Raw genomic sequence first — 22,906 nt, 5'->3', positions numbered from 1 at the left:
TTTTTTTTTGGGCCGACATACCAGACCTTTATTGGGTAGGCGGTGAAAGTGGATTACCCTTGCTCGTTTTTAACCGTACATCCACGAGAATATAAGAAAGAACGCTCATTTCCCGCCGATTCCCTGCTTCTCCGACCACCCCTTCAACCCAGACTCCAACCGTTGCATTAACGGCGGATCCCCTGCCATTTCTGCAAAGCTCACTCTCCCAGGATACCATTCCAATAATTCTTCAGCTCTGGCGCCGTGGTTGGATTGAAGTAGCCCGACACTCACGTCTATTACTAGTGGCCGTTCTGTACAATGCCAAAAGATTGTCGCACCACAGCGGTTGCAAAATTCTCGATAAATGTCGGGAGAGCTTTCATACCGCTGCATCGTAGTCTCAGTGAACACAAAAGGTGACCCGCTGGCGTTGACAAGATTTGATTTGGGGATAAATGCCCACGCTTGAATAGGGAATCCGCTCGCCAGCCGACAAGATCGACAGGCACAGGTTCCAGCTAAGTACCGGGAGCTTCTATCTCGAAGCCACCATTTCACATCCTGGGCGTTTTCTGATGAGCTCTTATAATAAGGGACTAACAGGTCCGGCCACGGGGAGGATGGCTGAACGGAAGTGGAGTCTGGTCGACTGATGTAGAACACAATGCCCCCACAGTGACAACGAGCTCGCAAGCTCTGACTCCTGTCGTCCGCCGGCGGTATCTCGGCGGAATGTTTGGGTTGGTTGTTGGAGCCGAGCTCAAGCCAACATGCGGACACTGTTTCCTTGGAATCACCGGGAAGAAAGGAAGCCAGACCGCCATCCTGGGTATCCCTCGTTCGCCAATGCCGTATGGTTTTGGTTCGACGAGGCCCCTCCACTATCAGTCCAGCTGCGACGAAGTACTGTCCTGTATGCTCCAGATGCGCAAATACATGGGCGCCACAGGTCCTACAGAAATATCGGCTGGTGCCGGCGGATTGTCTATATTCGCAGAAGCGGTCGATGTTCAATGGACGAGTCTGTAGAAGATGATATGAAGAATATAGTTGCCCTGTGATTGCCCTACACGCCGTACAGTGGCATAAATTGAGGACAGTAGGGTCTGCCCCTAGTACAACCTCTTGCGCCGCTTTTCCACACAAGCACGAGATGCGATGGATCGCCTCGTCGTTGTGCATGTTGGCGATGAGATAGTGGCTGTGATACGGTGCACTGTAGGGTGGTCTCTGTATAGGATTTTGTTATTTGTACTGGTTAAGGAACGTTACTAATAATGATCTTGGATCTACACAGTATGCCTTCCCGTGTCCGGTTTTGGCAGCTTTTCAGGCCTCCGTGTAACGCAGGCACGAGGATAACGGCTTTGTGTGGTCAGTGGCGATTAAACGGGTGAGTTAAGCTGAGAAATTGTCACGTAGAAATGGGCTCGTGTCCAAGCGCCCTACTGAGAGGGGAGCGGGTTCGATGGGGCGATGGAGATTCAATCAAAGAGACGCATCCGTCGCCGCGGCTATAAATACCCTTTTCACACCTATAAAATACGACCCTTCCACCTCGCTCTCTCAACTCCTCTCTCAAGTCTCCTCCAAATCATCTGCCTACGAGAACGATCACTTTCGATCTTTTTTCAAAGAAATCAAACACCGTCCTTCCATACACCATGGGTTAGTCGTAACTCCGTCGTTGCTTTTTTTCCCTTTATTGGTGGGGTAATAGCGGGGTTGTTTGTCCCATATCCTCGCTTCTCGCCCATCTGCATTTCCCTGCCCAAGATATGATTCTTCCTCGACTAGAATTCGAGTTTCGCCCTGTTCTGCGATTTCTAATTCAGAAATACGACTTTGCTAATCATCAACCCTAATAGGTTCCGATCACGGTTGCAGCTGTGGCGCCTCCTGCCAGTGCCCCGCCGGCCAGTGCCAGTGCCCCGTAAGTGTCCTGGATCTCTGGTTTACCTGGGTCGTAGTGATTTCACTGACTGTTATCCTCTGGCAGAAATAAGTGGAACGCCTCTTGACTCGCTGTGAGAAGATCATGCATTAAATTGGAATCGGAGTTGCAGGGATGGGGTTTCGTTTGTGTGTATCTGAATACAGTGATAGGCTTCAATTCAAGCAAGAATAGATTGAGTCACCATTATCATTGAGAGTACCTGGCAGTAGTTCTCAACGTAGGAAATCCTTTCAGTCTACCTCTCTGGAACCGTTCCTCTGAGTGTCTGTAGGGCCTATGCCTCTCGTGACTGGTTGTCCTCAGGCACCCAAAAGGCGGGGTATGTCGGGATCATGGGATCACATTTTTATACAGAGATTGGATATGTGCAGTCAACTTCGAACCGCAATGTTGACAAGATTCTCTCTTTTCCGCTGTAGAGTTTTGCTATCGTCGTTGCCTCCGATTCGATCACCCGATTCTCTTCCCCTTACCCTCCGAACATGCCCCCATTCCACATTACTGTGAACTCGGAACCGTCCGAAGATTTCCTGCATAATCCACCAACGTAACTTTTTCTTTTCTTTTCCTGCGGCACCCGCGCGTGGGCCGGTGTGAAACCGTTCCTCGGCGGCTTTCTCGTCTGTTGGTCCTTTGCGGCGGACGACATACTTCCGCGTAACGCAACTCATATCGACGGGGCTTCTCGGACCAGTCCAAGGACCATGGAACCATCACCGGGGCTGTGGACCAATAACCTCCAGGAGAAGGCTAATCAGATGGCTTTACGGTCCATTATCTGTGTTAAGGCTCGATGCGTCTTGTTTCAAAGATCACAGGAAACAGCTACGGTACAACTCAAGGTGAAGAAAAGGTAGTGATTAGATGGGGCTTGCGATTCTACTGAGATAGACCAACTATTGATCTCTTTATTCTATTGAATCACTTTTCGTACCGGCCGTGCTCTCAGAAAGCAGCTTCAAAATCGAGATTCTACTACCTTCCCCACCTCCCAGACAAAGCCACGCATGTGTGACATGCATGAAGGAAAACCACCCAGACATCATAAATAGCTGCAAGGTTCCAAGTTTCCCAGCTCCACAATTGGACAAAACGAAAGAAAGAACCTACTAGTAACTCCGTCAATCAATCAAATCCCTCAAGAAAAGCAGCGCAAAAGCCTCTCACTAGCTGCCTCACTTCCCAAGACCTCCCCACTCCCACCCACAACGTGGCATGACGGAAGACCCTCCAACAGAGCAACATGGTCATCTCCTGTACTCCGACAGAACAGGATAGATAGTTTAGTGCTGTAGCATCATAGCCAGATAGTTCCGGCAACGTATCCATGCGTTCCTCACCGGGACAAGCAAAAAACAACCTATAATCGCATCAAAACCGTCGTACATGTTGCCGATCTATGAGTATCTCACCCTCCATCGCAAGCTCCCATGACCTCAGCGAAGGAGGGTCACCAAATGCAAAGAAAAATAACGCAGATCGTCGTCTCTGCAAGCGCCCCGATCAAACCTCACTACTGCCAGCGCGAGTCCATTCAAATGGTCCGATAATACTAAGGGAAGCAAACTTTCGGCCATGGTGGGGGGTACCTGTCGACCTATGTCCAACCATGCGGGTTTCGGGTGTATCAACCTGCTTTTTGTCTTCCTTGGCTTTTTCTTTTCTTTTCTTTTTGCGACCTTGGTCAGCAGACGTCCAGTATCATGCGTGGCTGATGGGGGTCGATGGATTGGTGGGGGTTCTGAACTGTATCCTGGCCTTGGGTAGGAAATAGGCCTTGATCGGCGGTGACCTGAAGATATATAAACCTCACTCCTGCCTGCTCTCGCTAGAGTACCTTGATAGAATCAGACAACCACTCTCTTAGAATCAAACTACTCTGCTACTTTCATTCCTTCGAACAATCCCGTTCATACCAATCTCTCTGCAACCATGACTCCCTGCAGCTGCAACTCTTGCTGCTCCGGCGACTGCAACTCCTGCAACTGCTCCCAGTGCAAGGTATGCTCTATCTCTCATAGCCCCCTGGAATAGAACGTAGGAAATTAACCATTGAACACCAGCACTAAATACATCACCCCTGACACCGGTCCGACAATCCTCAAGACAAGAACCACGCTGCAGCCGACGGTGATACCGTGACTTCCCTGCGATCAATCGACGTGTGGCACCAACGAGGATGGGATGAAGTGCAGTGTTCTTTCCTTGCTACTTTGATTCGTCGGGGATAGAAGTTGGGTGGAAATGCGGTTATGACTGATGGTGATGATGATGGCTTTACCTTCTCGTTTTACTTTTTGAACATACTTTTTTGCTTCTGAAGATTGATTTCCTGCAGAGTAGTGCTTGCTTGCTTGTTCTTTGCGTGTAGGTGTGTGTGCGTAGTGATGATGAAGATTGTATGTCCCTGCGACGGTCTGGTTCTGTATGGCATTTGTGGCATTTGAGTACGCAAGTGAGGTGTCCAATGACAGGGGAATGCAGTAGTGCTTCTGAGGTATTTATTTAGTGGTACCTACGCAGATGTAGACTCTTGGCTGTGATGCAGTGTGATTAACGAGTTATAAGACATCTTGCTAGCGAAACCTGTTGCCACCACTGTAACATATATCCATGCCTGTAGGCGCAAAGATAAGGATTCAGCCGAATACATCTCAACACTGGCATCCAAGGTTTGACACCTATAAGTAGAATAAGTTGAAGTTTAAGGGTAGAGTCAAGTGTAGTCTTGCCTCGAGATATTACATTCTTGGAGGCTTGTTAGTCACTTTAATTCTTCCACCTCAGAACTAGAGTTTAGTTAGTGATACCTTATGTGGTCTGCAATAGACGTTTCTTTATAGTTGCCTTTAAAAGTGCGAGAACTCCGGCTATGGCATCTCGATAATCATCTTTATCTTAATAATCCTAACTGGAAGTGGTCCTATCTTCTTCTGGAAACCCTAATATGTCTATGGCCTGGGACCCACTAAAGTGAAAACGACTCATGAATCTAAACTCCAATCATCTTCACAGAAAACAGTCATTCTTTCATAGACAGCAGGAGCTGGAAACAAGGACACCCAGATAAGGTCAAAATATAGTACCCACTGCATGGAGATCAAGAGGCCCGCGAAAGGTAATCTCTTATTGCGACCAATGCTATAGCTTACTGGATCTATTCAAGGGCCAAATGTTACTGGCTTCATGTCCCTCTCCAAATCAACGGATATGGGTCACGGAATAGCCTTCTCTCTGATTCCCTTCCAGGAGATACACGGCCCAGGCGCAAGTATACCTTCCCCTGGGCGACTGCATGGTTACAATGGACCAATGTGATACGGTCCAGGATATTCTTTCTCCGATGGAGATCTTCGCGCCTCTTGATCGTGCGAAGGATAGTCCTAGGTTGACCGTTACAGTGGGATGCAAAAAGGTCGACACTAACCGCTTGACCGTGGGATTCGAACCCACTAACTATACACTTTGTATGGGATAAATCATGACCCCTATTGACTACATACACCGCCCAGCAATCTCAAACAAAGTGTCGCCTCCCGAGCCGGAATAGCCAGCGACCTTCTGATGACAGGGTTATAAATTCCATTACAGTCAGACGTCATATCCAACTAGACCATCAGGGGTTTAGACGTATTTATCATACATGTTAAATGTAATGTAAGTCTAATGATCACATATGTACATCTTCGTAGAGAAAGACACAAAAAATCTAAAACCAACTTCAACCTCACCAAATCCAGTATTTGAACCTATAAATATCTATCTATATCTTGAATCATAGCTTCTAGAAGAGAATGAGACGCTAGTTATTGGGATAGCCATGGTATACCAGGCATTGAGGCCTAGGTCTACAGTTTGCAGCTTTCTACCAATCAAAATAGTATAATTAGGAAGGCAGTTAAATCCGGCAATACATGGACGGTTTAAAACTCTTTGCATCCCACTTTACCGTAGCTAATGGGGATATTGTCAGCTAGGCAGAGGTTTTGCCTGGTTGGCTGTGAGCCTCAGGAGGTCAATTGAGTATACAGGACTTCGTATGAGCACATAAGGACAGGACAACGCCATCAACCCTTCAAAGCTTCTTCACAAGACCATCCACGATCTTCGCCGTCTCCTCAAACTTGGTAAAAGTAGGGCAGTGCCCCGTCTCGATCTCAACCGTCTCAACCTCTCTACCCTCCTCGCGCATCTTCTCCACAAACCACTTTTGATAGTCCATCGGCACATTCATATCCTCCGTGGCATAGATATACGCCACGGGGATCTCCCTCCAAGCACACCGCTCCGCATTCTGATACATCGCCTTCCCATTCCAACGCTGCATAGCCGCAACGTAAGCGTCGGTCTCCTCATCCGACCGACCAGGCCCAATGATAAGCTTCTTCGGGTCACGGCTCGCTGTACTGTAATCCTCGGCGATGTCGAACGCCAGGGGCATCAGATCCTCATGCCCGAATCGCCTCACGACGCTCATCATGGAGTTGTTCTCCGTAACTGCGAAGGCAGATAGGTAGATTAACAGGACGACCCCGCCCGGCCGGCCCTGTTGCTTTCGGGTCTCTGCGCCTAGACCCACCAGGCGTGGGTGCCGACCACGCCGCCGTAGGAGTGCATGAACATGACGACCTCCCGGCCGGCCTCGACGAGGCTTTCCACATAGCTGCGGATGTAATCCGAGTCGGAGTAAAGATCTGCATTGGGGGGACGCACACCGTTCATAGTAAGCAAACGGGGAACGTGGACTTCATAGCCCTTGGACCTGAGTGCGGAGGTAAATTCCGCGTAGTGAGCCGGGGTGTGAAAAGCGCCGTGGAGCAGCACGATGGCGGTGCTGGAGTTTGGCATTCTGAAGGTTAACGGGTGATATGACGCGAGAAGGATAGCAAACGAAAGATTTGAATCGATGAGGGCAAAGAAATATTGGGGAGGTCGTTTGGGGGTGGGTATGGAGGTTAGGGTTGATCTCTGTCTTTTATGTTTGCCTATGGATAGGGAGGGGAGTGGGAGACGCTACTGGGGTACGTTATTGTTCCTGGCGAGGTTCTGGTCCAGTGAGAAAGAGAGGCAACACCCCGTTAGTTCATCCGCCAAGATTGTTGTGCTGGTTGATTCTTTGTTACCTTCATTAACGTGCATGAAGGGTGGGACACAATCGGCCAGGATGAGGTGAGATTCTTTAGAGTATGTTGACAACTGTAGGCTGTCATAACTATACCACCCTTGGGGTGAAACCCAAACTACGGTATTTTACATGATCCAGACCCCGGATTTGTAGGGATAAATAAAGCCATAAGTGATAATATTATTACTTGCCCCGACAAGGATGGCCACGATCGTGGATGGGCCAACGAATTGTGAGGGTCTAGGGTATAGGCCGCTAGTGGAAACTGGCGTCCAATCGCTTCCGCAATATGACATGGATCACTGACCACTGCTATGGTCTTAGCTCTTATTTGAAATACCCTTCGCTGTGGCTATAGACCTGGAAACCATTGTACTGCTGTATGTGGGTGTTTCCTGACGTTGAATATAGACAGATATTCAATTAATAGAGTGAAGTCCGCCCCTCTTGGTTTCCTAGCGAAACCTAGTCTGGTTCTAGAAAATGCAAGCCACAAAGTGTCCCCAGAGAAACAGTTCGCTAGACGAATCATATTGATTCGTTAGTTACTCTCGACATCAACTCCTTTGATGCCTCTCCCAGATTTATCCTTTCGTACATCTGGAACGACATGACCTCTGTCATCAAGCGATTCTACACGATTGTGGGCAATGTCACGCTAGAGCATGTGAAGAAATAAAACAAAAATGGCGCGCAGTGGGCGCTGAGCACTGACAAATGTGCAAGGGAAGAGAAAACTGCAGTACGAGATAGAATTCGATCCACCAAAACCACCACTAATTGAATGTGAAGGACCCCAAAGTCAAGAAAAAGCCGTATCAATCGGTGTGGCTTGGGGAGCAACTGAACGACTAGCTTTAGGTTTATGGTACCCCGGGAGGCCTAGAGCGCTAAAGGGCCCCCTAAAGATTTAGTACTGGCAGCCCCTAAAGGCCCTCCAAGGCGGTAAAATATCGCATGATCAAGTCAAAAAGGAAGGCTAACCTTATATATCGACCGAATGAGTTGGTATAATAGCACGCGGCTCATCGTAAGGAATATCATTTTCATGGTTTGTCCGGAATCTCGATTTAGTCCACCGTAGACACGTGACTACAACATGTCCATGAAGGTGTTGAAAAGCACCTGAGACTTGAACTGCAGCCCATCCCTTCAAACATTCTTAGAAAAGAAACCGAGTTGAGTAGACATTTCCAATTTTAATGAAAGTACCTTGACTATGAATCGCTTCTCTTACTTTCGTCGGTTCCTTGGGCGGCCGTCCGGGTTTCCCATACTAGACTCCACCGGATGTCACCGTCGGACAATAGGCCATTCTAGATTTGTGTAGCCACGACAGTAGGTAGATAGAATAGGGGGCAAAGAGCGCGATCGAGCCAATGTTCGGATTATGTAAGGGAAACAAATACTCCAAAATTCTCAATCCATTATGAAGAATAGACCTCTATGGAGAGATATTAAAATGTTGGACGTTCTTGGGCCAACGGCCGAGGGATCTCCGTGGCTCTGGCAGTGACTAGCAACTGCCAGGCGGGCCGCTGATTCCAAGGCTAGCGGACGATCTACCGGGGCGCTGCTGAGGGCCGGGAGACGCTAACCTTATACAACCCTATAGATGCCTTGCATTACGCGTGTAATATGTGTCCTGTAAATTTCTCTGTGGGGTCCTGTGATCAAGAGAAGAATTGCCTTTCTACTATCAAGTTTTACTATTTTGTACTTATCATACCATTCTTTTTTTTTTTTTTCTTTTTTTTTTTTTTTTTTTTAAAAAAAAAAATAGTTCAGAGCGTTATAAATGCATTGGACCGAGCCGAGCTCTATCATTCTTTTTACTGGACTATTTAATTTATATCAAGCTATGAGCCATACTCGGTCTAATAGAACACCTGAGATAGCTAGACTAAGAAAAGAAGCCGAACAACAGGAATAGAAGTGTCACTCCTCTAGAGTAAGCATTCCATTCAAGCTACCTCACTCACGCTATCTCTCTATCTATTTTAGCCCAGTTCAGTGATCTGCTCAGAGTATGCGGGGATCTATTCAGGGAGCACAAAGCGGCGAGAAATAGGCTAGACGCGAGGACCTAAAACAGAAAAGGAAAGACAACAATGCTTGGAGAAACTCGGTATATATATGCACTGCTAACCTGTCACATCACAGTTCATCCTTGCGGCCCGAGGCTGCATGGGCGTCTTCCTCTCCCCCTGGGCACACGGCAGGGGTGTTGACGAGCATTGAATAGACGCATTTCTCGTCTTCAGCAATCTTCAGAATCTCGTTCTCCTCGCCACACTGCAAGATGACACTCGTGGACCGAGCAGGGCCGTTCCAGCACGTCTGTCCCTTGGCGTACTCGAGAGATATCCTCTCCTCGGGGACAATCTCGCCGGACTCGTTGAGCTCATCAATGGTGACAGATCCAATGCGAACGAAATTGCCCATGCGTGCCGTTGATCCGCCCTTCTTCGGGATCTGCTTAGTCTGATCCAAGAAGCAGTGCTCGTATGTGTACTCTCCGGCATCCTTTTGGATGCAGACGCCCTTAAGAGCACGGAAGATGGATCCCACACCGTAGTCCGTATCGAGATCCTCCTTGTGATCCTTTACCTGCCTCTTCAAATCTTCGATGGACTTGCGGGTTGCATCGACGGCGTCACGGGCCTCTGTCACTGCCTTGGACTCGGAGGCGGAGCCTCGTCTTTCGTAGGCAGGACGCCGTTCTTCTCGAGGAAACCTCGAATGGAGAGAACCTTGTCCTCAATGAAGTTCACAAGAGAGGGAGGCAGATAGGCTGCCAGCTGGTAGACTAGATTACAGTTAATATCCATAATGGGAACCCTATACTCAAAACACATACCAGGATTGGCTTCACATCCATCCTCTTCATTCTCCCATTGCTCCCAGTTGACGCCAGACTTGTCGTCATCGGGCTTGGCAATCTCATCCAGATCACGGTCACGGGCAGCGTTCCCCAGGCCTTCAGAGGTACCTCTAGCGGCATATTCCTCCCAGCTGCGCACAGCGCGCTTGACACCCTCGTCATTAAAATTCGGGTTATATTCGACCTTGAACTTGGAGAGAATCTCCTCGAGCTCCTTGACGCGAGAGCGAGTCTCATCCCTCTCCTTACGGACCTCAGCCAACGCGGTTCTAAGTTCCTCAACTCGGCCCTTGGCGACTTGGGCAAGCACATTGACCTTGCCCGCCTTCTTGCCTGTCACCACCTTGCTCCGCTCTTGCTTCTCGATCTCCTCCAGATCAGCCTCCAAATCCTTGAGCTTCATCTCCTGGCCCTGGATCTGAACCTCCAGTCCGTTAATGCTCTCCTCGACCTCCTTCTGCTGCCTTCCGGCGTCAGTCAGCAGTTCCTTTTTCTTCTTCAGCGCAGTCGTCATCGACTTTTGTCTCTTCTCCTCCTTCTTTCGCCATTCCTTGCCAATCTCCTTGCACTTGTCCTCGCACTTGGTGCCCCCGACACGAGCCCACTCGTCACTCCCATCACAGCATAGGTCATAGTCACAGATCCCATCATTGACCCGCTGAAAGGGCACATAGGAGGGCTTGTGACCCTTATTCTTGCAGTAGAACCCGGGCAGAGATAGCGTCAGATCGAGGTCGTTATTCCCAGGACGGTCAGCGGCCGTCAACGGCGAGTTATTGGATAGATGAGCACAGGCTGAAGTACCAGGCTCATCACTACCATCCGGACAATCACAGTAGTCATCATTGACGGCGGAAAAGGGGACCTTGATAGCGGGGTGCGAGATGCAGGTAAATGTGTCGGTGTCCTTGTAGAACTTCGCGACTAGTCAAACAACAACACTCCCATGTTAGCCCTGTATGCACCAGCATAATCCAGCAAAACACACCCAAAAACCACAACAAGAAACCACAGATCATACACCGCCAAGGCCAGAACAGTATGGCCAATCCAAACAAAACTTTAACACATAAGTAGACAATAGAAGAACATCCACTCACATTCGGGCCCAACACCCCGAGGACGTGCGGAGCCGTCGTTACTCGCCGCAACAACGGCGGTCGAGCATGCTGCCAAGCTCACAAAGAACAGCGATCCCTGAGGCAGTATCATGATGGGAGCATTGAGCGTTTTATCGCGCCAATGCGGGTGTACCGAACAAACGTCGTATACAAATGCGGAGAGAGCTTCTGGCCACCTTTAGCTTGTATGCGATTCTAGACTAAACTAGATCTGGGGAGGGCGGGCCCTCTCTTAGTCAGCCGCCGTTATCAAGGCGGCGAAATTGCCGATAGAAGTTCGCTTTACTTGACTCACGGCCGCATTTCTAGATTCTTGATTTCTTCTATACTAAACCAGTGAAGAAATATGGGTAATGACGGTGGAAGGTGAGTATACCGTCCCGTTTATCTAAGGATATGCAGGAGGGAAATCTAACGCTTGAACGACAGTATCCCCACCCGCCGCGAGCTCGTCCGCGAAGCCGCGCGCGCCCCCAGCACAGCTCAAGTCAAAGAAGCCCAGCGCGAACTCCAAGAACACTACTGGACGACATGTCCTCTGTCCCACAAGCCGTTAATGCGTCCGATAGTGGCCGACTGCGTCGGGAACATGTATAACAAAGACGCTATTCTCAAATTCCTCCTTCCTGGCGAAGAGATCGAAGGAATCAGTTCCAAGGCCGATTGCGAAGAGATCCTCGGCGGACGGGTGAAGGGCCTCCGGGACGTAGTCGAGCTGAAATTCGAGATCGACACCGAACAAAACCAACACCCCTCGACTAAGCTCGACAAGCAAGAGGGTTGGATTTGCCCAGTCACTGCTAAGCAGCTCGGGCCAAATGTCAAGGCCGTCTATCTTGTGCCCTGCGGTCATGTGTTCTCTGAGGAGGCTGTACGCCAGCTGAAGGGGGATAAGTGTCTGCAGTGCAATGAATCGTACACGGAGGAGAATGTCATTCCTATTTTACCAACGAAAAGTGAGGAGAAGCAGCAGCTTGTGGCGAGGGCGCAGAAATTGGCCGAACAGGGGTTGACGCATTCGCTGAAGAAGGCGCCTGGGTCGAAGAAGCGTAAGAAGCAGGCTAATGGGGATTCTGCTGAAACGGAGGGTGCGAGTCGCAGCAATACATCTACTCCTAAGCCTCGTGCGTCGGATGGCATTAAACATGCGGCGACGGCGATGCTGACTGCCCGGGTCCTGGAGGAGGAGAATGAAAAGAAGAAGCGGCGGAAGATGATGGGTCTGAATGATAATCTGAATAGTCTCTTTACGAAGGACTCCAAAGACGGCAAAATGAAGAACACCGATTTTATGACCAGGGGCTTTACTCTTCCTGCAGGCTCTAGGAAGTGATTGGGTTTAGCGCAATTGGCTCGACGGCGTACGGATTTGCTTGGGCTGCTTATATCGGCTACTGGACCGGTTAATGTTGAATTTTTTTTACATTTTTGGGATAGATGAGATTTGTACATGTATAGTTACATTAGTAACATAAGATAAACTAAGGTTTTCATTTCTATAGTACAAAATATCCTGCAATTAACATGCTACAAGAACGGTGACTAAACAATGGGCTCATGTCGTTCAGCAACCTACTCAATAAGCCCTCTGGAGCGAAGCTCAGCCTCGATGACCTTCTTCCGGCCCAACTCCTCGTCCCGGTCCATTGGCTTCTGCTTCTTGGCAAAGACCTTGACGTTGGGCAGGTTGTGGAGACCTTGGCTGTTGGCCAGGTATTCTGCCAGCTTCTTAGGCTTGGGGTTAAGAGCCGACTGGATGTATTCAACTACCTGTCCGACGTTGGCAACCGAGTGAACGACAGGATCCGGGAGGTAGTGGCCGCTCAGCTGGGAGAACCGCTTCAAGAACTATGGCATGACTGAGTTAGCAACCGCGTAACGCAACGAATTAGGGATAGATGGAAGCACTTACAGCGAACTTCGTAGCAGGATCGTCCAATGGGAGAGACAGGAAGCCCTTGTCCCGAACATCAGCGTATCCGAAGAAGGGAACATTCACCTCCGGCACGAGGTCTTCCCACTTGGACTCTTCGACGGCCTCCTCGGCCTCCGCGGTCTCTTGTGCAACGGCAGGCTCTGGTTGACCGCCGATCTGTTCGAAGATATAAACGAGGGCTTTTTCGGCTTCCTTGCTAGGATAAACCACGGCCTGGCTCCATTGGCCGGGCTGGATCTTGCACTTCCAGAGCATCTTGAAAACCGACTTATCGTGCTCGACGACATCGCAAACCTTCGACAAAGGCTTGTTCAGGGCGTGCATCAGGCAAACTTCGACTGCTGCTTGGTGGGCGGCTAGGGACACTTGACCCTTCTTGGTGACTTTCTTTTTGAGCATAAATCTACATGCCAGTTAGTCAGAGTCTGCCTCTATTCCGTCCCATTGACCGGCATAAACAGCTTGACTCGAGCGTGACCCCAAGAGTCCGCGAAACGACAGGGACACGTACGATTCATATCCGTCGGCCTCAGTAGGAGGCAAGTCAGACCACCTGCCCAAGTGGCCCACACGCGGAAGTCCCTCCCATGTGGTTGCCGGCTCATACGCCTCAGCGGCAGCGAGCTCCGCTTCATTCTCGACTTGAGTTTGTTCGGAGGCCTGGGTGAGGTTCTCCGGCTCCTCCTCCTGTCTAGCCGGCTGGTCTTTCCTAAATTTCCGTTCCAGAACTCCTTCTCCCCCATAGGGATCCTTCAGACCGGGCGGGTTGTCTGTACCCCAGATCTTGCGGCGCACTCGTTCGGTGATCGGGGTTGCGTTGGACGCATTGCGCAGGAATTGCCGGGCGACCAATGGGCGTGGGCGTGCTTCTTGTCTGCACACTGAGCAGACGTAGAGGGTCCGAGAGCCCTGGAGGGACGATACCTCCAGGTTTAACAGCCGCAATGAGGGACGCATGGCGGTGGTGTGATACGAATTGCGGACTTCAGCCAGCATTCGAAAAGTTTCAGGATTCCCGTTCGGAGGCTCTTCCACGCACTCGGTCACGTGGACTGTCGTCCGGGGCTTGGCATTTCATGGCTCGCGTTCACATTGAGAAAATATTACACAAAAATCGAGAATTAAAAGTATAGACATTATAGAATACGTAGTGTCTTGGTGAAGGTATTTTATAGAAGCTTGAAAATTTTCAATTTATATGTACATGCATATACGCTCGCTCATAGGATATTAAAGTCGGCCATTAATCTTTACAAGTCTACTCCCGAACAAACATACCAGCCATTCCCATACCTGTTCCAATGCACATGCTGACCACACCGACTTCCTGGCCGGTACGCTCCAGCTCGGGCAGGAGAGTGGCGAGCTGTCTAGCTCCAGTCGCACCGAGCGGGTGACCGATGGCAATAGCACCACCCTTCGGGTTGACCTTGGCCTCGTCAATACCCAACTTACGAACCGAGTAGAGCGCCTGGGAGGCAAAGGCCTCATTGATCTCCCAGATGTTGACATCTGAAACGCTCATGTCGAGCTGCTGAAGGAGCTTGGGAATCGCAACCGCGGGTCCAACGCCCATCTCATCGGGAGCACAACCAGCAACAGCGGTGCCGACCCAGCGGCCCTTGATGGAGGATGTCAGTCCAAGTTCGGTCGCGGTGGAACGGCGCATGAGAAGTGCAGCGGCAGCACCGTCGCTGACCTGCGAGCTGTTTCCGGCGGTGCTGGCACCAGTCGGAGAGAAGGCTGGCTTCAGACTGGCCATCTTCTCGACGGAGATGTTGGGGCGAATCCCGTCATCCTTAGTGACGGTAATTTCCTTCGGGGGCGCATCGGGGTTTTCAGGGTCAAAGGAGAGGGTCTTGACCGGCACAATTTCAGAGTCGAACAGACCAGCGTTCTGCGCAGCAGTAGCCTTCTTGTGTGACTCCGCGGCGAAGACATCCTGATCCTCCCGCGAGATACCATAACGAGAAGCAACGTTCTCGGAGGTAAGACCCATAGGCATAATGCAATCCCGAGAGTCCTTCGACGGCGACTCCTTGAGCTCGGGCCAGAGCACGGTGGGGATCGCGCGAGATCCGTAATTCCGGGTCATGGACTCCATTCCGCCACCGACACCAATGTTCAGGGCACCTGCCCTGATTCCGTTGCCGATCGCGGTAATAGCGGCGAGACCAGACGAACATTGTCTGTTGATGGTATGGAATGGAACCGTGTGAGGGAAGCCGGCGTGGATCTGAGCCATACGGCCAGCCTTCGCACCGCCGAGCTCTTGGAGAACGGAGCCGATGGCGACTTCCTCGATCAGGGCGGGGTCGAGTTTGGGGTTCGCTTCGAGGGTAGCCTTCAGAACATTGGCGAGCAGCTCTTCGGGGTAGGCATCTTTGAAACCGCCTTTCTTCGCGCGAGTAACGGGGGTACGCAGGGAGGAAAGGATCACAATGTCATTGGGGGACTTCTGGAGGACCTGGCGGAGGCCCCGGGGAATTGGAGATGCCATCTTGATAGACTCTAGTGGATGTCAACGCGCACAACAAGCTGAATTCCGGGGAAAGAAGAGGAAGAAGAACATTTATATGAAAAAGGATCGGTTGCCGGACATAATTCCGGGAGCGGGCCCTCTGAAAGTGGACATGGCCCTTGAGAGCTTGCCATCCAAACTGCCGGCAACGAAGATCGGCTAAGGCTTCTGCCGCCCGGGCTGGGGAACAGTGTGGAGATCCGATCTTATCATTTGGAGTCGGTCACCTTAAATACTACGAATAGGAATCTCCCTGGTAACACGGCCACTGTGGACGCTGTCTGTTCGCTGTCTGACCATTCGTATCTGCGTGAACAGCAAAGTACTCATGAATTTGGCCAAAAACTGATGGTGATGAAGGACCTATCCCCGGAGTCTTGGTCGTTTGACTGCGCGAATGCCTCCGTTCCGTGCGTCGGATAGACTCGCTTATGTCAGCCGCATCGGAACGATTTGTCGGAAGATGGGTATTCCACCAAGGAACTTAAGTTGGCCGCTGATTTACCCAGAATACGCGGACATCCGGACTTCATGGTCTTTTCTCCATTCAAAATGAACTTCGCTATACACAAGCCCATTGCCACCTTAATAGTAAATTGGATAAAGCCAACCCCACCTTCCCCAACGCCTTGAAAAAAAACGACATCATGTATAATGGATCTCATTACCCACTCGATAACTCCTTTCCAATCCGGGTATCAACAAACGGAATAATGTACAGGGGATATTGATCATGACAGTTGCGGGGAACCGTAGAGCCATATTAAGTGCGGATGATATGACTGTAGTGGCCTGGCACCTTGCACCGGCACTTTTCACAGTCGGCTCGAAAGCCCATGGAGATAGTGATTTTCTTCTTGCTTGACGCATTCTTTGACTTGAATTCCGATAGCGAGTCTCTCACACTGTCAATTGACGGTATGGCCTCCTGCATGTTGGGCGAGCTCCGCTCCGTCCCTATCCATATGGAGGGAGAGAATGAGGCAGGGCGAGACGGGTTGTAGGCCATATCCACGTCACTCGCAGTGTCTTTGATGCTTGCCATCGCATCTTCACCGTCACTGACTGGGCTGGGGGGGCGCGGAATATCAAAGCAAGATGGAGTTGCGCCCTGAGAAGTCGGGTGGCGTGTAGACGGCGTAGAATCATGATCGCTCGTCATTGGGGGGAAATATCCATACGCGGAAGTTGCAGCATGTCGCTCACTGATGGTCAGATACTGATTAACGAGACTGTGAGGGATGGGCGACGGTTGAATATCCTCATTGCCGCGTGCACTGGTTGGCCATGGGTACTGGGTGCAATCACCGGTCGGCGGCAGCATGTCTCTGTCGTGGTCTATATCCATTGCTGTATTGGAAGCGTGACAATGGGCTACCTGGTGAGGCAGCTCCCCCTTACTATGAGTCAAGCCGGCGCGCACGTGCTTTCTCTGTCTGACACTACCATCGTCATCATCTGAGGATTCCACCGGCGTCAACGTAGATAAACCGAACTCCGCAATAGCTTGGTTCGCTTCGGTAGAGGTGGGTTTCTGAGAGCAGTGTGGGGATGTGCGGAGAGCTAAAGAACGGTGTTTCTACATGCTCAACTGTCAGCAGCAGGGCCATGGAAGCGACAGAACCAGAGGCAAACAAACCTTTCTCTCGTGGATGGCGCTACCTGCAAAATCGGCAAGCTCTTCATGGCCCCTTGGACGTTTGGACGAGAAACCGAACATGTCCCTTTAGTGGCCTAGTTCCGTGGTAGATGAGAGAATGTAAAGGTATGGACCGCGTTGAATGCAGGACCATTCAGCTCCGATGGCCAAGAACACAGGTGATGGCGGCCTCCAGGAGACTCTAGCGAATGGAGTCTCCAGAAACAACGGCGGGATTGTTGGATAAATAGAGGTTACTGTATCATATCCAATAACTCAGTGAGTAGTAGGGTCAACAACCCACGGGAAAGATAGACACTAGGGAGTGGAGGGTGAGAACGGACGCAGTCTGGCGATATCACTCAGTTACACCTGCATCGGACCCGAACGTTTTAGCGTGGGACGGGTAGCCCCCAATGAGGGAAAGCGGCCCACCCCATATTTAGCCTGGATTATCCTCAGCTGGAGTTAATCAACCACGCACGTCTTAGTGGGGGGAACAACATGTGGAGTGCTTGATCATCGCCTTTGTTGTTATTTGCTGCAATGCTTGTTTTCATTTCTCTTCCTCCTGGTTGAACTTGTGACTCATGGTTTTCTCAATCCAAGGGCCAATCGTTCTACAGACCATGCAAGGGGCTGGTTTTCTTTACTCCGACTTGCTTCGAAGACAATACATCGATATATATCCAACGTGCATGTACGATCAATGATACCAATGGGGGCGCTTACCCAACAGGGTTACCGGGAATTCAGGCATCCAATGAGCACGAGTGGCTGAACCAGCTTGTTAATCCTGGGGGTTTGATTAGTCTCGAACTTGGTGTAGTGTGTGTACAGGACTGCAGTCGACGTCGACTGTTCACTCTGCGGTGTACCCCCAGAAGTAGTCTTCGGTATGTCCTATGAGTGAAACTTGGACTACAATGAGCAAATACAGCGGTGTAGAGGTAGTATCTTCCGCTATGCTCAGCGTACTTGGCATACGTGTGCACTAAGTTTAATCGGTGTTTTAGATATACATGCGTGCATCTATATTGACTCGCTTGGCTAGTTAGTTGATGTTCGGGGGAAATTCTAGTCGATTAGTTCCAACGAGGAACCATCTGTAACACCAACCATGTCAGATACTACTAGTGGTAGAAAGGGATCTGTGCTGTTCTAAGCGATTGGTCAAGTGGTACTTAGCCTGGGGAACGGATCTGGTGCCAGCTGGATGGAGGTAAGACGCATCATAAACCTCCGTCCAGGTGTATGTCATTCGGGAGTGACGGAGATTTGGGCCAATTGCAGGCATTGAAGAGAAGAATGAGGTATTGCTAGGTGTATACTAATCTTCGTCTACCCTAGAGTGCAACAGGATATCCATGGATAGTCGTCGTGAGATGTACGTAGATCTGACTGTATTTGCGTACTCTGTACAAAACCGTATATACAACCTATTTCAGGCATACTAACTACTACACAGTACTCCTTAGTCGTTGCCAGGGTTCTGGGAGACCGAAAAAACGGGCGTCGGCGTATTGGTATTTATCACACCGGCCGGACTGGCCGGGATTGCAGGGCTGTGAGTGGTCAACCTAAAATTTTCCAGTGTGTGTGAATCATTCGCGGCCCCACTCGGTACGCAATTTTACTATTCAAGGTGATTGATCACCATCTGTTGTCGATTTTGATCGCAACTTCTGCATGCCATTGACCTTCTCACTATCACTCGTCTCCGGAGTACTCTGCACTATAAAGGATCTGCCAATCCTACTCCTTCCTGAGTCGCTTGTTGCCTCTCGAATATCCTGTCAACTCCTCCCCTAACTCCAAATTTCCTCCCCTCTTCTATTCTTCAGACTTCCTCCCCGCTACAAACACAATGCCCCTCATTAACACAACGGAGTTCAATGAGGACACTCGTGGTAAGTAATCGCTCCTCGAAGGTCGCCTCCCCTCGGATGGTATGATTCTGATCTCGACCAGTCCTTGGATACGATCCTTTGCTGTCCCCTCAGTACCTTCAGTCCGAGATCCCAGCTGTGAGTCACCCCACTTCCCTGCCGAGGCACACACACACCTTCACTAGGGCAGAAAGATATTTCTTGCTCGGGGAAGGCCGATGGCACGATTTAGAGATTTTTCAGGCTAATCATCATGCGTCCAAACATAGCCTGCAGAAGCCACTGCCACTGTCCGCTCGGGCCGTAACCAAGCTGTTGAGATTATTGAGCAGCGCGATGACCGTCTTCTGGTGATGGTCGGCCCCTGCTCCATCCATGACCCTGTCACTGCTCTGGAATATGCCACCCGTCTCAAGGAGCTCGCCACGAAGCTCTCCTCCGACCTGTGCATCATCATGCGCGCCTACCTGGAGAAGCCCCGCACCACCGTCGGATGGAAGGGTCTGATCAACGACCCGGATATTGACGAGTCCTACAACATCAACAAAGGTCTGCGGATCTCACGTAAGCTCTACGCCGATCTGACCAGCATGGGCATGCCTATTGCCAGTGAGATGCTCGATACCATTTCCCCTCAGTACCTTGCGGATCTCATCTCCCTCGGCGCCATCGGTGCCCGTACGACTGAGTCCCAATTGCACCGTGAGCTGGCCTCCGGTCTGAGTTTCCCCATTGGCTACAAGAACGGTACTGATGGCAACCTGACCGTTGCCATTGACGCGATTGGTGCTGCCGCTCACCCCCACCGTTTCCTCGGTGTCACCAAGCAGGGTCTCGCGGCCATCACCAAGACCTCGGGTAACGAACACGGTTTCGTGATCCTGCGTGGAGGCAGCAAGGGTACCAACTACGACCGGGAGAGCATCCGCCAGGCTCGCGAAGCCCTGCGCGGCAAGAAGCAGCGTGAGGTGCTCATGGTCGACTGCTCCCACGGCAACTCTAACAAGAACCACCGCAACCAGCCTCTGGTGGCGAAGGAAGTCGCCGACCAGATGCGCGAGGGCCAGGACGCGATTGTCGGTGTCATGATCGAGTCCAACATCCATGAGGGCAACCAGAAGGTCCCCGCCGAGGGCCCGAAGGGTCTCAAGAAGGGTGTCAGCATCACGGATGCCTGCATTGACTGGGAGACCACCGTCACCGTGTTGGAGGATCTCGCCGATGCCGTCCGCGTTCGACGTGCCGCGAAGGCATCCAGCGCTTGAATACAATGAGTTGAATCGTGTTGGTCACAGAAGCATTCCATTTATTTGTCTTTGAGGACGGCTTCGTTTAAGATACCAGGGCTGTAGTGCTTTTTCTTTTCTCCTCTTCATCTTTCGGCTTCTTGGTGGGCTGCCGCCTTTCGACGATCGTTCTTGGATAGTCGATTCGATTGTTTGAAACACAGTAGAGATAATGTGTGTAAAAAGTTTTACCCAAAATTGTTATGTTGAATGAATCTTGCTTTCGAGCGGCATCTGGAATAGTCCCTGTCCGAACAGAGACCATCGTGTTGTGATCCAATCTTATTCACACTCGCACCTGTAGATTCGCACCCCATGCTCTAAGTTTTTTTTCATATCTTGGGCCGAAACCAATAACCCAGATAATGACGGAAAGTATATGTACACAATATGACGAGAGGACCCAGTATTACATCGGCTCAAAACACACCAAACAGACGCCAGCAGCCCAAATCGGTGGAATACAAGGAGAAGGGAAAAGAGACCAAATGCCATGCAACAGCAACACACAAAGGAAACACGGAAGAGAAAAAAAATAGCCCAAGTGGAACATCATCGAGAACGATCTCACCTCATCCGCCCATCATCAATACTTTACACGCTCACCTCTCACATCCTTACCGTCCGGTAAGCCAACTCTTCCAGCTCTTCGACGTCTGCTTCGCCGCAGTCTCTGCATTCTCCGCCAGAGCATCCAACTGACCCGGTTGCTGCACAGCAGCAGCAGGGGCAGCAACAGCAGCCTTCGCCTCCTCCGCAGCCTTCGCATTCAACGCCTCCAGAACCCCCGGCTTGTTGTTCTCTGTCGCACCCTCCACCTTCGCGGCCGCCTCCTCCGAACTCAACCCGTCAAACAAATACCGCTTGAACTTCGCCCAGGGCCGTTGCGCCTTCTCCTCCTGTTTCTTCTGTTCGTAGATCTCGCCGATCTTCTCGTTCTTGAGCAATTCCAGCTGTGCCGGTGTGGCGGTTCCGCTGGCATGCGCCGTCTTCGCATCCTGCAACGTCTTCAATTCCTTCTCGATCCACAGCGCCCGTTGGCGACGGTTATATAACGTAAGAGACACCATCGAGTAGACCGTTAACGCTCCGCAGATACCTACAAAGTGACCCATTAGCCACATCCGTCCTACTCCACGCACAGTAGCATAACATGCCCTGCCCTGCCCTGGGCATGGCATGACTACGTAACAAAGACGAGAGTTCCGAACGAGGGAACGAAGATAGAATACTCACCCGAAGCCGCAATCAGCGTATAAACCATCGTCTTATGCGCCTTGTTGGCGAACCGTCTCCCGAAATCGATCAGGCTATCTACGCGCGACGTCGACTGCGCCATCCGTGCCGCCCTAGCCTGGGCCCGCAACCGCTCGACCTTCTCCTTCGGCGTCTCCGGACGACCGCCGTTGCCGGATCCCTGCGACTGGGCGTTCGCCATGAACCCGGGGAGCTTGTAGGGGGCGGCACCGGGCTTGGAATGCGCGTAGGGGCCTGTGGCCGTGAAGCGGGTTGCGTCTGCGGCGGATCGGGACATGGCGTGATGTTGTTTTGTTTTTTTCCCCCTTAGTCTTTTGTTGGATTTTCTGGCGTGTCGGCAGGAGAGGAGAGGCGGAGGTGTAGTATAGGGGAGTGGTTACGAATCGGAACACACCGAGCTAGTTGGAGGGGAGCAGTCAGAGCATTCGATTCGGCGTGATTGTTGATGCGTGAGGATCTTCCGGCAAATTTTCATCCGTTGTTGGACTGGCTGAAAGGAGTCTAGGCGGGAAGCGTCGGGCGGCCAATCGGTGTGGAGTGATTGTACGGCGGCATCTGACGTCCCCCAGAGCTGCAACGCCTTACCCGAGTTTCTGATCTATGATTGAACTGGGTTGGGACGTCCAGAGAATACTCTAGGATTGAACTGGGCAAGAAATTAAGAGAGGAGAAGAAAAATGTCGGACAACACCCCCGATCTCTCCTCCGTCCTAGCAACCCTCTCCGCATTATCCAACCAATCTCAAGCTCAAGTCCAAGCTCAAGCGCACCTACAACAACAACACCCACCACCACCATATATCTCCAACAAGAACACTCAAAATGTCCCAGAAGACGACACGGACCCCTACGAACCCTCTGAAACCATCATCCCCCTAACCCCATCCCCAAACATCCCCCACCCCAAACCTCAACCCCAACCCCAGCACCAAAAACCCACCTTCCACCTCCCCAACACCTCCACAATCACCACCTGGCCCCCTGCGTTGAAAAGCATTATGCGCACCCTCTCCACCAACGAAGACCTGCAGCGGAAGATTCGCTTCCTGATTCAGCGCCAGCATGATCATGAGCGCCAGTGGTGGACGGGGAGGGAGGCGCTGGTGCGAAAGCAGAAGGCTCGGGTGGAGAAGAAGAAGGAGTTGGATGCTGTTCTGTGAGTTTGATCTATTTCTTCCCTTTCTATCTTTCTATATGTATTGTTTTGATCTATGTTGGGGACTAATGGTTTTGTAGACGGTCTGTGGGCGCGCCGGTTGATGAGAAGGAGATTTCGGTAGGTTTGGTTTAAGTTTCTTTTTTTTTT

The 22,906-nt window shown here is 50.9% G+C and overlaps 10 protein-coding genes across 10 annotated transcripts; 4 read left to right on the top strand and 6 right to left on the bottom strand.

The window, feature by feature from the left end:
* Positions 1 to 105: 105 nt before the first annotated feature.
* On the bottom strand, positions 106 to 1,167 carry ANOM_010401 (GFA family protein; the record flags this gene model as incomplete). Its single annotated transcript, XM_015555657.1, has 1 exon — positions 106 to 1,167. One exon carries the CDS (start codon positions 1,165 to 1,167, stop codon positions 106 to 108), a length of 1,062 nt encoding a protein of 353 aa, XP_015402026.1.
* A 286-nt stretch (positions 1,168 to 1,453) lies between these two features.
* On the top strand, positions 1,454 to 1,916 carry ANOM_010400 (uncharacterized protein; the record flags this gene model as incomplete). Its single annotated transcript, XM_015555656.1, has 2 exons — positions 1,454 to 1,660; positions 1,854 to 1,916. Coding segments are annotated over 2 exons (270 nt in total), but the record flags the coding sequence as incomplete, so codon positions are not given.
* Positions 1,917 to 6,017: 4,101 nt separating this feature from the next.
* On the bottom strand, positions 6,018 to 6,790 carry ANOM_010399 (alpha/beta hydrolase; the record flags this gene model as incomplete). The annotated part of the gene is made up of 2 exons (XM_015555655.1): positions 6,018 to 6,488; positions 6,539 to 6,790. The coding sequence occupies 2 exons, from the start codon at positions 6,788 to 6,790 to the stop codon at positions 6,018 to 6,020; spliced, it is 723 nt and encodes a 240-aa protein (XP_015402033.1).
* Positions 6,791 to 9,224: 2,434 nt separating this feature from the next.
* ANOM_010398 (putative protein kinase C substrate) lies at positions 9,225 to 11,163 on the bottom strand (the record flags this gene model as incomplete). Its single annotated transcript, XM_015555654.1, has 4 exons — positions 9,225 to 9,749; positions 9,821 to 9,876; positions 9,928 to 10,875; positions 11,052 to 11,163. The coding sequence occupies 4 exons, from the start codon at positions 11,161 to 11,163 to the stop codon at positions 9,225 to 9,227; spliced, it is 1,641 nt and encodes a 546-aa protein (XP_015402027.1).
* A 230-nt stretch (positions 11,164 to 11,393) lies between these two features.
* Positions 11,394 to 12,405, top strand: ANOM_010397 (uncharacterized protein; the record flags this gene model as incomplete). The annotated part of the gene is made up of 2 exons (XM_015555653.1): positions 11,394 to 11,438; positions 11,502 to 12,405. Exons 1-2 carry the CDS (start codon positions 11,419 to 11,421, stop codon positions 12,403 to 12,405), a joined length of 924 nt encoding a protein of 307 aa, XP_015402029.1. The 5' UTR covers positions 11,394 to 11,418.
* Positions 12,406 to 12,644: 239 nt separating this feature from the next.
* ANOM_010396 (uncharacterized protein) lies at positions 12,645 to 15,508 on the bottom strand (the record flags this gene model as incomplete). The annotated part of the gene is made up of 4 exons (XM_015555652.1): positions 12,645 to 12,920; positions 12,985 to 13,411; positions 13,520 to 14,060; positions 14,287 to 15,508. The coding sequence occupies 4 exons, from the start codon at positions 15,506 to 15,508 to the stop codon at positions 12,645 to 12,647; spliced, it is 2,466 nt and encodes an 821-aa protein (XP_015402028.1).
* A 784-nt stretch (positions 15,509 to 16,292) lies between these two features.
* Positions 16,293 to 17,249, bottom strand: ANOM_010395 (uncharacterized protein; the record flags this gene model as incomplete). Its single annotated transcript, XM_015555651.1, has 2 exons — positions 16,293 to 17,108; positions 17,169 to 17,249. 2 exons carry the CDS (start codon positions 17,247 to 17,249, stop codon positions 16,293 to 16,295), a joined length of 897 nt encoding a protein of 298 aa, XP_015402031.1.
* Positions 17,250 to 18,981: 1,732 nt separating this feature from the next.
* ANOM_010394 (3-deoxy-7-phosphoheptulonate synthase) lies at positions 18,982 to 20,338 on the top strand. The gene is made up of 3 exons (XM_015555650.1): positions 18,982 to 19,078; positions 19,140 to 19,195; positions 19,327 to 20,338. Exons 1-3 carry the CDS (start codon positions 19,036 to 19,038, stop codon positions 20,320 to 20,322), a joined length of 1,095 nt encoding a protein of 364 aa, XP_015402030.1. The 5' UTR covers positions 18,982 to 19,035; the 3' UTR covers positions 20,323 to 20,338.
* Positions 20,339 to 20,543: 205 nt separating this feature from the next.
* On the bottom strand, positions 20,544 to 21,877 carry ANOM_010393 (cytochrome c oxidase assembly protein COX14; the record flags this gene model as incomplete). Its single annotated transcript, XM_015555649.1, has 2 exons — positions 20,544 to 21,442; positions 21,580 to 21,877. 2 exons carry the CDS (start codon positions 21,875 to 21,877, stop codon positions 20,961 to 20,963), a joined length of 780 nt encoding a protein of 259 aa, XP_015402034.1. The 3' UTR covers positions 20,544 to 20,960.
* Positions 21,878 to 22,277: 400 nt separating this feature from the next.
* Positions 22,278 to 22,876, top strand: ANOM_010392 (uncharacterized protein; the record flags this gene model as incomplete). The annotated part of the gene is made up of 2 exons (XM_015555648.1): positions 22,278 to 22,756; positions 22,837 to 22,876. Coding segments are annotated over 2 exons (519 nt in total), but the record flags the coding sequence as incomplete, so codon positions are not given.
* Between the last annotated feature and the right edge of the window lie 30 nt (positions 22,877 to 22,906).

This window comes from Aspergillus nomiae (genome assembly GCF_001204775.2).
Source record: "Aspergillus nomiae NRRL 13137 chromosome Unknown contig00494, whole genome shotgun sequence".
Taxonomy (NCBI): Eukaryota; Fungi; Ascomycota; class Eurotiomycetes; order Eurotiales; family Aspergillaceae; genus Aspergillus; species Aspergillus nomiae.
The sequence above is the reverse complement of the archived record's forward strand: the minus strand, read 5'-3'. Positions and strand labels throughout refer to the sequence as shown.

Excerpts from the sequence above, each read along its gene's own strand:
- ANOM_010394 (XM_015555650.1), top strand. The coding sequence starts at position 19,036 with ATGCCCCTCATTAACACAACGGAGTTCAATGAGGACACTCGTG. Across the intron at positions 19,079-19,139 it reads GTTCAATGAGGACACTCGTG|TCCTTGGATACGATCCTTTG; the intron begins GTAAGTAATCGC and ends GATCTCGACCAG. Across the intron at positions 19,196-19,326 it reads TTCAGTCCGAGATCCCAGCT|CCTGCAGAAGCCACTGCCAC; the intron begins GTGAGTCACCCC and ends GTCCAAACATAG.